General features: G+C 35.1%; 1 protein-coding gene across 44 annotated transcripts in view; it reads right to left on the minus strand.

Annotated features, from left to right (window-relative positions):
• Nucleotides 1–11,737, minus strand: part of LDA (limit dextrinase) — a 67,802-nt gene extending 56,065 nt beyond the window's left edge. For 13 of the 44 annotated variants that reach the window (XR_016059384.1, XR_016059387.1, XR_016059386.1 and 10 more), the window contains exons 1-8: nucleotides 11,435–11,710; nucleotides 9,942–10,077; nucleotides 8,639–8,691; nucleotides 8,381–8,489; nucleotides 4,150–4,286; nucleotides 3,851–4,050; nucleotides 3,618–3,767; nucleotides 2,881–2,946 (exon numbers count right to left, since the gene is read on the minus strand). Coding sequence is in view for 22 of the 44 variants with exons in the window: in XM_088872179.1 (XP_088728305.1) it covers nucleotides 2,881–2,946; nucleotides 3,618–3,767; nucleotides 3,851–4,050; nucleotides 4,150–4,286; nucleotides 8,381–8,489; nucleotides 8,639–8,691; nucleotides 9,942–10,077; nucleotides 11,435–11,647 (1,064 nt within the window). In the remaining 22 variants the exon portion in view is untranslated. Of the gene's footprint in view, nucleotides 1–2,880; nucleotides 2,947–3,617; nucleotides 3,768–3,850; nucleotides 4,051–4,149; nucleotides 4,287–8,380; nucleotides 8,506–8,638; nucleotides 8,692–9,941; nucleotides 10,078–11,255; nucleotides 11,333–11,434 lie in introns of those variants that run through there. The other 31 variants (XR_016059385.1, XR_016059389.1, XM_020663818.2 and 28 more) reach the window with 11 other exon arrangements.
• Nucleotides 11,738–13,352: the final 1,615 nt, after the last annotated feature.

Consider the following 13,352-nt stretch of genomic DNA (forward strand, 5'->3'; position numbering starts at 1 on the left):
AGTGGGAGTATAAGAGTGACATGACTCTAGGATGTTGGCGCACTGGAACCAAGAGTTACAGAACCCCGATTCGGTCATGAGGACGATTGGCATATGGAACGTTCAGAGAGAGCTGAGGGTTACCTCTAAGTCAGGGTCAGCTACTATGATATGTTGATATGTACCTCATGACCATGTGTTGGGCCAGGACAATACAATGTTCATATAAACTTGATGACTGAAAGTCATGTATGAGAAGGTTGGGCCAACAGAGGGCATTGACCTAAATCCCTAACTCTTAGAACCTTTTCATGACATGTGCATATACAGTCGCAATTCATGGGAAGCTTGTTCTTCCACGGATCCACTAGTTAGAGTTATGCACATGTGCTAAGAGAGGAACCCCCGCACCTTATTCTTGTGTGCATGTCCTCTAAGGAGTGCACTTGAAATCCACTTAACCTTCGGATTCAGAGTCGCATATCAACTTGACTTTGATAAGACTAATATCATTGAGCCCCTGATTTAACACTATGGGTCATGAGTCTGTTGGGGAATTTCCAAGAAGGTGACTTTGGATTCCGACATAGCCGAGTGGGCTGCACTGTTTTTTAATTCAATTCCAAGGATCCTAATTTCCTTTGTAAATGTTTTTAATCATTGTTAAAATCTTTTGTTTTGATGAAAAATCATTAAAATGATTTTTGGATTTATGGGAATGTTTTTGGATTTTTTCGAGACAAGAAAAACCCTTTTCTGGATTTGTTTGAATAAAATGACAATCAAGGATAGTCCCCAGGGACCTGCACGGGACGCCCAAATGGCCAATGGGTATCCACGTGCCAACCCCATGGGTTGGCCACGCTTCCCACGTGGAGATGACGTAGGGGTGGCGTCAACCGCATGTGGGACCCCCTTGTCATTTATTTAAAGATGTTTTGTGCCTTTTTATCTTGTATTATCATTTTTCATTAAATTGTGAATCTTGAAAAAATATTTTTTTTTGACACATGTTACATGCCTAAAGCAAGTGGCTTGGTGCACATATATGAGACATTCTAGAAAGGGTATAGGGTTTGAAATATTAATCCTATCCCTAAAGGCACATGGTCAATGTGCACTTAACCATTTGCCTCATGTGGCATGATCGTATTGATCCCACATGCTAATGAGATATGGACGGAATTTTGAAATATTCTTCTTGCTGGAATTTTGATCAAAAGACCATAAGGGCATACCCTCCATCATGGTTTTATAATTATATTAAAATGTAATGTATGGCCATTTTGATCACAAGGGAAACTAGAGTAAACTTAAGGGAGGATAAGGGCGTTAAATCCATGTCATACATCAAGATGGCTGATGGTGGATGGTGGGATAAGATCATGCCTCTCTTCATAGCCTTTGGTAGAAGACATGGAGGGCCTTGATTCGTCATCTAGAAGATCTCATCCCATGTGCCATGAAAAATTTATAAATACCCCCTTTGAGTTCATTTCACACAAGGAGTTTCTCTCACTAAACTTCGCTCCAAAAGAGGCACGCCCCAACCTCTCTCCTCCCTCTCATTTTGGCATGCCCAAATACTTCCTTTCTCTCTCTAAAACTTCATCTTCAACCTTAGAGAGGGTGCGGCCATCTTCAAGGGAAAATTGAGCCCCATTAATGGCGATCAAAGGTTCATAGCTCTCTCCATGGATCAACAAGTCAAGTGACCATCATTATTTGAGTAAGGCCTTTCATTCTTCATTCTTTAGATCATCATTATCTGCTGTAATTCTGCAATTCCAGCAACATTACAACTTCTTTTGTTGATCATCTTTTAGCCCTTTGATTCTCCTTTTTATCTCACTTGATCCATGTTCAATTATGCTGCATCCATGTGTGTGTAGTTTTCTATGAACCTTCCCACATGATTTTCAAAGTTTTCATTGACTGATTTCTCCAAGTTTTTCCAACTCAAATCAGTGACATAGATCACCTCATTAGCATCTTGATTTATCTGATTTTCTAAGAGAAACTACGTCGAATTTCCAAGAGCTCTTTTGGGAGGAAACTAGATCCGGTTTTGTGTTCTAAAGCCTCGGATCACTCCCACGCATTTCCTACTTGCAAGATCTATAAATCTATGCTAAAACCTTCCATCTTTGATGAGTATATTTGCAGATGCTTGGCTTCCCATTCTTAGATGATGAATTGGCCCGAAATTTGAGAGTTGCCATCGCATATCTCCCAACGGCACATAGCTAAGACCCAAGGCGGTAAACCGGACACCCGAGAGCTCCATATGGTTTTTCCATGGTCTTGATGCACACTACACTTGAGCAATCACATGTTTATGTAGTTGAGATCTTGATTTGATGTATTTTCATGTTTCAATTTATGTATAATTTTGCATTGTAAGATTGTATGTTGCTGAATTTCCAAGAGTACATTATATATGTGTAGTAGTCATGTATTCAATCTTTGAGGATAGACTTGTTGATGTATAAGGGACCTAAATAGAGTTGTATCCTTTCTTCGAAAGTGTATTTTGAAGCCATTATGTCTCTGTAACCTTGCTGCAATTTCAATTTAACGGTTGCAATTCAAATGTATTGTAAAACTTTTAAAGTTGCATTGTCTCCCTTGTATGAGTTTTTATTTCTTATACACTAATAATTTCCAATGAATTGTTTAGAATAGTCTAGTGGTCAGTGTCATCCCAGCTTAAAAAATCAAACCAATCCTTAACAGTACTAGAACCATGATATCTAGTATCCACTTTCCCTAACCATTTGCTGCCAAAATAGATTTTCAAAATTTTATACTCAAGCCTGTGATAAGAATTTATCAGAAGAAATTTCAAAACACAATGTAAAAAGTACCATGCATTAAAGGATTAATATAAAAAGTGCAAACCTTACCGACAAGGTAAAAGCCAGATAGCCGCCACGTAGTTCAGGATTTACAGTGTGGTCACTGGCACTGTTTAAAAACCAAACTACTGATTAAAAAGAGAAATCAGTAAAAAATAAATAAAAAGAATACTGAACTTTGAAATCTAATACAGCCAAGTTCAAGCGATTACAGAAGGAAAGGAAGCAATGATTTATGTAAAGTTGCAAACTGTTCCATCAAACAAAGGAAAAGCGGGAGGGTATTGGTTAGTCTGATTTATGATCCAGACTAACCAATACCATGCCCTCAAAAGAAAATCACATGGATTAAAGGTGCATAAATTTCGGAAAGCCTTTTGAGCAGTCCAAATAACAAATAAAACTTATTGAAGTACAAAAGCTGTTAGATATCTCCCAAAATGCAATTCCAAGATCCTTAGCTTTCAACAATAACAAAAGATATTCAGAATGATAAGGAACTCCCATCAAAATACCAGAGTAAATTAAGAAAAAGATATTAAATATCAAAAAACAAAACAAAAAAAAAATTCACAAGATTAAATGAGCATGAACACTCAAAAAGATTGAGAATCCAGTTAACAATAGAATCTAGAATTCATTCAGAAATGCCCAGTTGAAGGATATTGCATCACCTTATAGGAGAAAATTCTGATCCTACACTAGGAAAGGGCATAGCAGAAAATCAGACAGATCAAGATCACATGAGGTAAACACTACTCACATCAAGAGCTTCCATACCTGAAATCTCTAATATGCAATTCATAGATACTCATATCTGAAATTGATGAAAGAGCAGGCTTTTCATCAGCCAACTGATCCCATTCCTCTGGCTTTAAGGTAGAACAATCAAGATTGATAAACAAAGATCGCTTCCCATCCGCAGAAAGCCTACTCCAATAAGATAGAACAATTAAGCAATGAGAAGTGAGACCACTTTATAAGCTGAAGAGATATCCCACGCAAAAACATACCCTCTTGCGTAAGGATCATTAGCTAAACATGTCTCAATATGTAAAGTGCTGGGGTGGAACACAGAAACTTCATATGCATAATAATGGCCTTCCCAAGTTCTCGGTCCATTCACACTCCACACACCATCCGACTCTTTGAGCTCAACAGTTTCCAATGGATCACCATCCGATGGATCTGAATAGATGTAGGCAAGTACCCTCTGCAACACAAACATGCACAAAGACAAACATATAGCTTATAACCGTATAAGGACATTTAGATTGTGCCCCAAAAAAAATCAAGAGAAATGGTGTTATACTTGAGCAGTAGGAGCCCAAAGATAAAGGGACACAGTTTCCTCAGTAAATATAGCACCAAGTGGACCATCATAGGAGAATAGGTCATCAATCACACCCGGCAACTGCAAGCCCGTGCAACTGGCACAGTTTCCATCACCTGTATTGAAAGAACTTACATAAATGTCATAAATCTAAACTTCAAATACATAATTTGATAGAAAGGCCATAAAATAAATCAATGAAAACTAGGAGCTGCTTTGCTAATCCCCCAATGTAACTGTAATGAAAATTTCTCTCAAACGATGCAGAGTAGCTAGCACCACATAAATAAGTCATCAACATCAGAGCCTATACCCAACATCAGGATCGGCTACAAGAATCCTAGTCAGCCATGGCACCACATAAATAAATTCGCTATTAAAAAAAAAAAATGCCACAAAAAGTTTATATGGAGAAACCTTGATATCAAAGTCCCCTGAATTATCAGGAATCAAAATATTTAGCAACATTGATACCAAAATCTTCAGGAATCAATGTATGCAAACTAGCAACCTCCCCAAGAGTAGAAAAACAAAGGAATTCCATATAACATCAGAGAGCACAATAGAGTAAAGAAGAATCAGTGTTGCAATAGTATTTTATACCGATTTGTTTAATACATAGTTGTTGGGAGCGGGAGAAGGTGCAGGTGCGGTGCGGGTGCGGGTGCAAGAAGCCTTGGCTGAAGCTCCCTACACTTGGAGTGATGGGGAGCATTGCTTAGGGAGCCACCTGGGAGCAATCTCCTATATATGCACTACATGAGTGCAAGGGAAGCACCCCATATATATATGTGCTTGTGTGTGATTTTATTTTTTCGACATATATATTAGTGTGTGTTGTGTGTGTGTGTGTGTGTATGTATTCTTAATTGTTACTATATATTATTGCAATTACCTAAATGATAAAGCATAAATGTATGTGTGAGCATATTCTTACAAAGATGTCCTATCAATTTTTTCAGAAGTGATATTTTAAAAATAAAAGAATAAACAATCAATCTTTTAGCATTATCTATATGTTGAACACATGCTAATAAGAACTTTATTGCTAAAAAGTTCCATAAAAAATTACAAAAAAAAAGAAAAAAAAAGAATGCATTTAGACTTTATGGAGTACTCTTGAACGAGTAGACTCACAAGCATAAGCAAACATAGACACAAGAAAACCACGACATTGAGAAATGGAATTTCTATCATAAATAGCAATTTGTACGAAACTAAAGAGGCATCTTGTGTTAAAAAGATATAATATAAAAAACTTAATAATAAAAAAACGAAGGAAAAGATTTTAAGAAGATTTGACTTTTGAAATGAGAAACAATAAATGCAAAATATGATATTAAATTGCAAAGGGCAATACGAAATCGAAGAAAAGACTTTCTATTATAAACAAAAAATTTTAAATGAAAATCAAGAGAATAAATGAATTTCTATTATAAATAGCAACTTACACGAAACTAAAGAGGCATTTTGTGTTAAAAAGATATAATATAAAAACTTAATAAAAAAAAAATGAAAGAAAATATTTTAGGAAGATTTGAACTTTTGGAATGAGATACAATAAATGCAAAATATGATATTAAATTGTAAAGAGCATTACGAAATCCAAGAAAAGATTTTGTATTATAAATTTAAATCAAAATTACGAGAATAAATAAATCAATGAAAATATCACTATTTTCATACACATTCAAATATTATAAAATAAAAAAAGTTCATCAAAAGCTAGAAAAGACATTTTGTATTAAAAAAGTAATGTACAAAAATCCTAAGAATTAACAATGTTTTAGGAAAGATTTAAAGTAAATATTGAAAGAAAATATTGAAAGAAAATATTTTAGGAAAGATTTAAAGTAAGATGTAATTAATGCATGAAATGATATTTAATTGATTATCTAAAAAATGAAAGACATAAAGGGCATTACAAAATTCAAGAAAATATTTTGTACTATAAACAAAAGTTTTTAAATGAAAATTAAGAGAATAAATAAATCAATGAAAAACATCATTATTTCATTCATTTTCAAATAATATAAAATAACCAAGTCAATTGAGTAGACAATTTTTGGAATACTAGAAAAGATATTTCAGGTAAAAAATATAAGGTATGAAAATATTAATGATTAAAAAATAAAGGAAAATATTTTAGAGAATATTTGAAGATGAGATACAATAAATGCGTGAAATGACAAAAAGGGCAGTACGAAATCCAGGAACAGATTTTTTATTATAAATTAGAGATTTGAAATGAAAATGAAGACAAAAAAGAAAATATATGAAATAATTTCAAAATTATAATACACTTTGAAATAATATAAAAATTATAAAAATCATCAATTAAGTACACAATTTGGAGGAGTGGGATCAAGATCCTTTGCAGTCAAGGATCGAGATCCCTTTACGTTAGGAACCGAGATTCCAATAGGTAAGGATCAAGATCCCCTGTTGGTAGGAAGCGAGTATCGCTCGGGCTCTGGCTCCGCGATCACCAGATCGAGATTCCAAAGGGGGATCGCCAACCCTTGACCAAGATCCCCGCAACTATTTATTTGACACGTAGTAGAGAACAACTTTTTTTTTTCTTTTGCTTTTTTTGGGAAACAGCAATAACAAAACTCAGTTCACTCATTTATTACTTAGTTAAAAATTTTCTGTTAAGGCTGCATTTTTTACTATGTTGACCAGTTGATTATCTTTCATAGCCATTAGGACGTTCCTTGTCATCGATAATGAAATGCACTTTCTCCAATTTCCAGGTCTGGCACATCTACGTCATGGGACCTGAACTGCCAACTTATTTTTTGCTGAGTATCTCATACTGGTCATGGTTCACTTAAATGGCAGAAGTTGCTCGAGGATTTTAGGCATCAGAAAATTGTAATATATATAACTAGTGTTATTCCAACACTTCATTTAGCCCAACTTGTCATTGTGTAACACTGTGGAACATTCAAGACCTCCAGAGACTTCCTATCTTCTTACATGCTAAATTTGGGTATGTTTTATACCATCTTAGATATCAGTATTGTTTTCTGGAGATTCCTTTAAGAAGACAAAACAAAGCCACCATGCTGTCCTTGGAGAGTATCCACGTCTTCTTTAGCTAGCTACTTCAAGCAAATACAAGCCGCACCTCCAAGAAAAAGATGTATGTCCCCAACTAGATGCAAAAGATACAGGAAAAGAAAGACGATGGAAAATGACATATTAAATGTGGAAAATTCTGCCTTTTGCGTTTAACTATAACTTGAGGAAGTCAGAACTAAAAATCAAGACGAAGAACTGTCTGGTTTATTATGGGCATTAAACCAATTGAAGAAATATTTTCACCATAGTGGACCAATTGATGAAAAGAACTTTACCATCTGTCAGATCAAATATAGATCATTGCATGGAGCTATTGGAAAATTTTCAAAGCATAGTTTATTTTCCATCAATAAATCCAGGCAGTTCAAGTATAATAATCCACAAAAGACTAAAAAACAATGGAATCAAGAGCAATAAATGATATGCGATGGAACCCAAACATCATCTCAGAGAATAATGAGAAAAGGTACAGAACACAATTTTAATTTATTAGATGTGGAAGAGTATAAAATTTGCTCCCAGGCACAAATTACTACTTAATTTTTGTGACAGAAATTCAACCTGCTGATGTGAAGATACCAAACTAGTTATATCATGCCCATGAATAAGCAGAAAAGTGAGTACCATGAAGTATATTGCATATTTGATGTAAACTAAGACCTTACGCAGGTCCCTGAAGGGCTCTCAAATTGTTCAGTCACATGTGGGATGCATTAGAAATAATGATGCTCAATAATGACTAATGAAGCCCTTGAGGCTTATATACAAAAAGACTTAAACAACTGACTTGATTGCCGTTCCAAATATATAATGCAAACACATCTACACATTAAAAAGAAACTTACATTTTCTTTTTATCACTATGCACAATTTCATAATGATCTTATATCACACACAAGAACCTATGTAGTACAGGATAATTAACACTGGATTGCCATTCCAAATATATAATGCAAACACATTTACACATTAAAAAGAAAATTACATTTTCTTTTTATCATCATGCACAATTACATAATTATCTTATATCACACACAAGAACCTATGTAGTAAAGGATAATTAACATACAATCCAATCAGGTCCAAGGACATGAGTCCACACTCAAGAGGCCTTATTGTTTACCATTAAAACATGCAACCGCCAACTGACATTTCAGCAGACTTCCTGCATCCACGTTATCTGGAACTCTAAGAGCTCTGTAATCTCTGATGTGAGGAAATTTTTCGGTCACCTGAAATACAAAACTTCTGAAACTTTAAGTCAAGGACGTTAAATGATTCAAGACAAGCCACGAAATTGAAAAGAAAAAAAAAACAGGCATCTAGATCTTCCAAATTCAACATTAATTCCATATTCAACTGATCATGAATATAGGCTTACATTTTTTGGAAGCCCCCCATCATCCACTTCTATCTGAATTTTCAAGTCCTCTCCTATTAAAGGAACAACGCATCCTTCAGATCAGAAATGCAAATTTTTCTTTATGCTAACAAGGAAAATAGATATTAAAATAATTAATTATAACCCCCATGTTACTCATTTCCAGTTGCATAATTAATAGGTGGAACCCAAACTTAAGAATTGATATGAAAAGATAACATTAAACACAACTCCAGATCAATGATGGATAGAGTTTATTTTTTATTTTATTTTTTTGGTGTGGGAGGAGAGGGGGGGAGGGGAAAGGTGGTGTAGTTCAGCAGTAGGAATCAAACTTGAGACTTAGCGCTGACAAACATCAGCCTGCTAACCACTTAAGCCTAATGAGGCAGTGCTTGTGAGGGGGTTCGAACCTACATAATGGGAAGTAACCATGGATAGAGGTTTTGAAGTAGCAAAGATGGATTATCGCCTAAAAATGTCAAAATTAAGAAGAAATCGAAAGATTATGAAAGGTCATTGATGCCTACTAAATCTGGGACCCACAATACATAATATAAGACACACTACAAACTGCATGGCTAAATACCAAAAACCAAGAAAAGAGGGATCACGATGTGATAAAATGTGAATATCTAGCTGACAGGATTCCCAGGATGTATTAGAGCAGGGACTCAAAGGTTCACATCAGCCTCAAATAGTCAGTTCCATTTCTCATAGCCTAAAAGAACTGATTTGGTGAACAATGCCTATTCACCCGTATCAATCCACATATGGGCATCGAACAGGCTAACTTCAAGGATAAACTGCCCATTAATCCCTCTCCTGTAATGTCTCAGCAGCTCAATCATAGCTTGAGCCTCAATGGAAATATGATTTTGGATACCCAGGTTACCATTGGTACATCTGTTATGGTCAACTGCTGGTTAATGATGAGAAAATGTTAACATTTTGCAAAAGACATCAAAGTTCAACCCGCACTCTACATGGGACAACCAAGAAGATCAAAAAGGCAGTTACATTTTAAATGTACCACATGATTGGTGTCGCACGTGTCATCTCCTAGTTCAGCCACTACTTGAGAGAAATTAAACTAAAAGCTCCAGAAGTATTGGAAATGGAAAATACAGAAAGCTAATGTACTGATCAAAAGCAGTACATTAGCCATAAACTCAATCATAAAGCCGTTAAGAAATAAACACATCATACCCTGCAATTCTCCATTCAAATCTATCATGAGAATGAAGAAGTGCCCATTGAAAAGTGAGTCCTATAATTTAAGAAGAGCAGCTCAAAATTCAACCTGCAATTCCCTCACTTGTTGTGTACAAGCAGGCCGTTCTACTCGCATATATGTAGTAGTAGGCATCATCATTGTTTATGTTCCATGCAATGAGAGACTTAGAAACCCAATATGCTTTTGCAAGTGCCAGATCACCCTGGAAGAACAGCAATGCAGAAGAAAATAAGCATGTGAAGCCATAAGGCAGCAGTTTATGAAGCAACTTTTACGGTGCAATTTTTAATCAATTTATTTCCTTTTCAACAGGATACCCTTCAATCTCCCTCTCACTAGAGTTATACATGGTTCAAAATATGTGAATACTAAGTTACAAGCAATTATATAACATTGTGAAACATAAAATCCCCAATGAGAAGATTATTATGTTCGACACAATTTGAAAACCATTGCTATTTCATTTTAAACAACGAAAGCATTTTATTTTCTAATGTATGATAGTGATACCATAAAGGCATTTGTCTCTATTCAAATAGAAAAGAGCAAGCCGCTCCTCGTATATCAAAAGTGATGTGGTGCATAAGGATTGGAAAATGCAATTTCCAATAAATAGAACAAACAAATTTTAACAAATCTTCGTCAGATTGATGATAAAAACATGGTCCAACGTCTAGATTGAAACCATTATACACAATGCATGCTAAGTTAGATTAGTAGGTCATACTTTGAGCACACCAAATGTAGAGGTTTTTTTCAGTGTCAAGGTTCATTAAAGTCCTATTTTACAACTCAGGTTGTGAGAAAAAAAAAGGTTGTTTATGTTGAGTCAAATTCCTTGACAAACAAAATCCACCCATTTCAGTGAGTAACATTTCCATCCTTCTTTTAATCCTCCCCCTGAATCGAAAATCAAGCAATACAATATCTGAGAAGTCCTACAACTAGATTGATGATAAAACTTATTTGGTGATAACCAGGGACCCTCTTTTTCAGCAAGGTGAGCATGAACAACTCAGAGGCTGGCTCATGATCGACAAAAATGGTGAGCATGGGGCACGTTCTTTCAACAAGACCATCAAGTTACTGTAAAAGCCTTTTGCTCCACCCATTTTCGAAACATTTTCGAATTTCGAAACCTTGAGACTATGTATCTATCAACATGTTATCATGAAATTCTACAGCAACATGAGGTATTCTTTCAACAAGACCATCAGGTTACTGTAAAAGCCTTTTGCTCCAACCATTTTCGAAACATTTTCGAATTTCGAAAGCATGAGACTATGTATCTATCAGCATGTTATCATGAAATTCTACAGCAACATGAGGTGCTTAATTCAGTAGCACAGAAACAAAGTAAGAGGAGGAAATAAGACCAACCCAGGGTTCAAATCTACATGTTTCCTATTCAATGTATCTATCCACAGTTGCAAAAGTGACAAGAAAATTGATGCGACCTGTTTGAAAAATAGACAAGATTTGATCATAAAATTAACAAGAAGAAATTCCTAAGAGAAGGACTTAGAGAGGGAGGGTGATGAAGAGAGAGGAAGGAGGACCTGTGCGGCGGGCGCCATGAGTGAGCACTGTGGCCGCAGCGCTTTGGCGCGAGAGGAAAGAGCCTTTAAAGAGGGAGGCTTTATTGTATTTGAGGAGAGAGAATGGAGAGAAGAAGAAGTGAGGAGTGGAAGTGAGGGCGTCTTTGGTACGCGAAGAACGCATGGCGTGAAGGGTATGGCCGCCGCCGCCGTAGCTGCTGCCATGGTTGACATTGCGATCGTAAGCTTAGCCAAAAAGGGTCAAAAGCAGAGAACAGGGAACCCAGAAAGCCTTCGGCCACTTTTCCAGATGGGATTGTCATTCTTTTTTTTTTTTTTTTTTTTTTTTTTTTTTTTTTTTTTTTTTTTTTTTTTTTTTTTTTTTTTTTTTTTTTTTAATTATTATTTTTTTTTTTTTACCCCCGCCCCCCACCCCCCACCCCCCACCCCAGGGTCTAAAAGAGATCCCGGTACCACCTCCCGCTTTAAAAAAGGAGTTTAAACATGGTGTAGGTTGCATACGGATGCATCCATAGGGGTAGAGGTAAGGCGCAAGTTCAAATTTTAAGGTGCACCTTCAAATTTTATCATGGTATATAATTTAGATGTAAAATGTTCTTAGGATTATCTCAAAATTTATTTTTATATCTAATTATAAAATTTTAAATTTCAAAAATAGTTAAAATCAAGTAGATCTATAAACATATGAAAATCTTGAAAATAGACGGTGTAGATAATATATTGTAAAATGCACTATTTTTTAGACCTAAAATCTTTTTATTTTTCATAGTCATATATGTCGAATGTCTAGATGATCAATCAAAGGGCTTTTCAACATTAAAACTATCTTTTCCAATGGATTTTTGAAGCGCATCCTTATATAAGCTTTTTCCTTTAGATATAGGATTGTATACTATGAGACTATTTATCTTTATTACAAAGAGGTCACAATCACTCATACTCATTAGATATCAAATTTGAAGGTTCGGGGTAGTCTTTTCATTGACACTCTTACAACCACTCAATTTGAAATATAAGGGACAAGAGTGATTGTGACCTCCTCATCCAAAAAGTACATGTTTTATTTGTATACTTTTTCTTTAGATATATCTTAATAAGGTATATTAGTGTTTTGGACCGTCCATTTTAACGAGCCTAAAATCTTAACCAGATAACCCAAGTAAGCCTATGACTGGTTTTTATGTTCTTTTCTTTTTTTTCTTTAACCATTATGCCCACCAACCATGTGCGTGCAAGCATCATATTATTAAATTTCTGCCATTGATGTAAATGATCTCAAGCTTGAAGTCGGGTAAAAGAAAATGGTTTTGTAAACCTTAAACCTTAAAATTAGATTATCATTGGAGATGCAACTCTCAAAAAAAAATATCAAAGACCCAATGATTAAAAGGAGGGGGAAAAAAAAATCCAATTGTGTGTTTTTTACTCTTATCAGTACCGAGTTTCAACGAATGGTAAATAGAAATTGATTCAAGGTTTTTCTCTCGTTATTACGTTTCAATGAGAGTAAAGAAGAAGACCCAAGCTTAGAAAGGTAAATTATTGAACATGGTGCTCCCTAATTTGTAATAGTTAACAGGTGTATTATGGTGAGAGAGAGGGGGTTGGGTTAGATGAGATCTTAAATATGGAGTTTAATAATTTGGATTAGCATGATCTTGAATCTCAAAACATAAAGATTTTGAAATTTAAATTAAAAGAATATTTTGATGAAGGGGTTTTGGAGCAAATCATCATCATGATCATGTGTGTGTACGAGGACGCAAGGAGACTTGAAGCGCACAATTTATGATGAGAGGTGGCGATTGCTAGATAGTTATAATCGTCAATTAACAGTCACACAGTGTTCAACTTGAAAAACTACTTTCTATTTGCATAAACAAGTGTCGGAATTCACAATTTTAAAATATAGTTTTTC

This window comes from Amborella trichopoda, chromosome 7, assembly GCF_054954075.1.
Source record: "Amborella trichopoda isolate Santa Cruz 75 chromosome 7, AtrichopodaSantaCruz75HAP2 v2.0, whole genome shotgun sequence".
Taxonomy (NCBI): domain Eukaryota; kingdom Viridiplantae; phylum Streptophyta; class Magnoliopsida; order Amborellales; family Amborellaceae; genus Amborella; species Amborella trichopoda.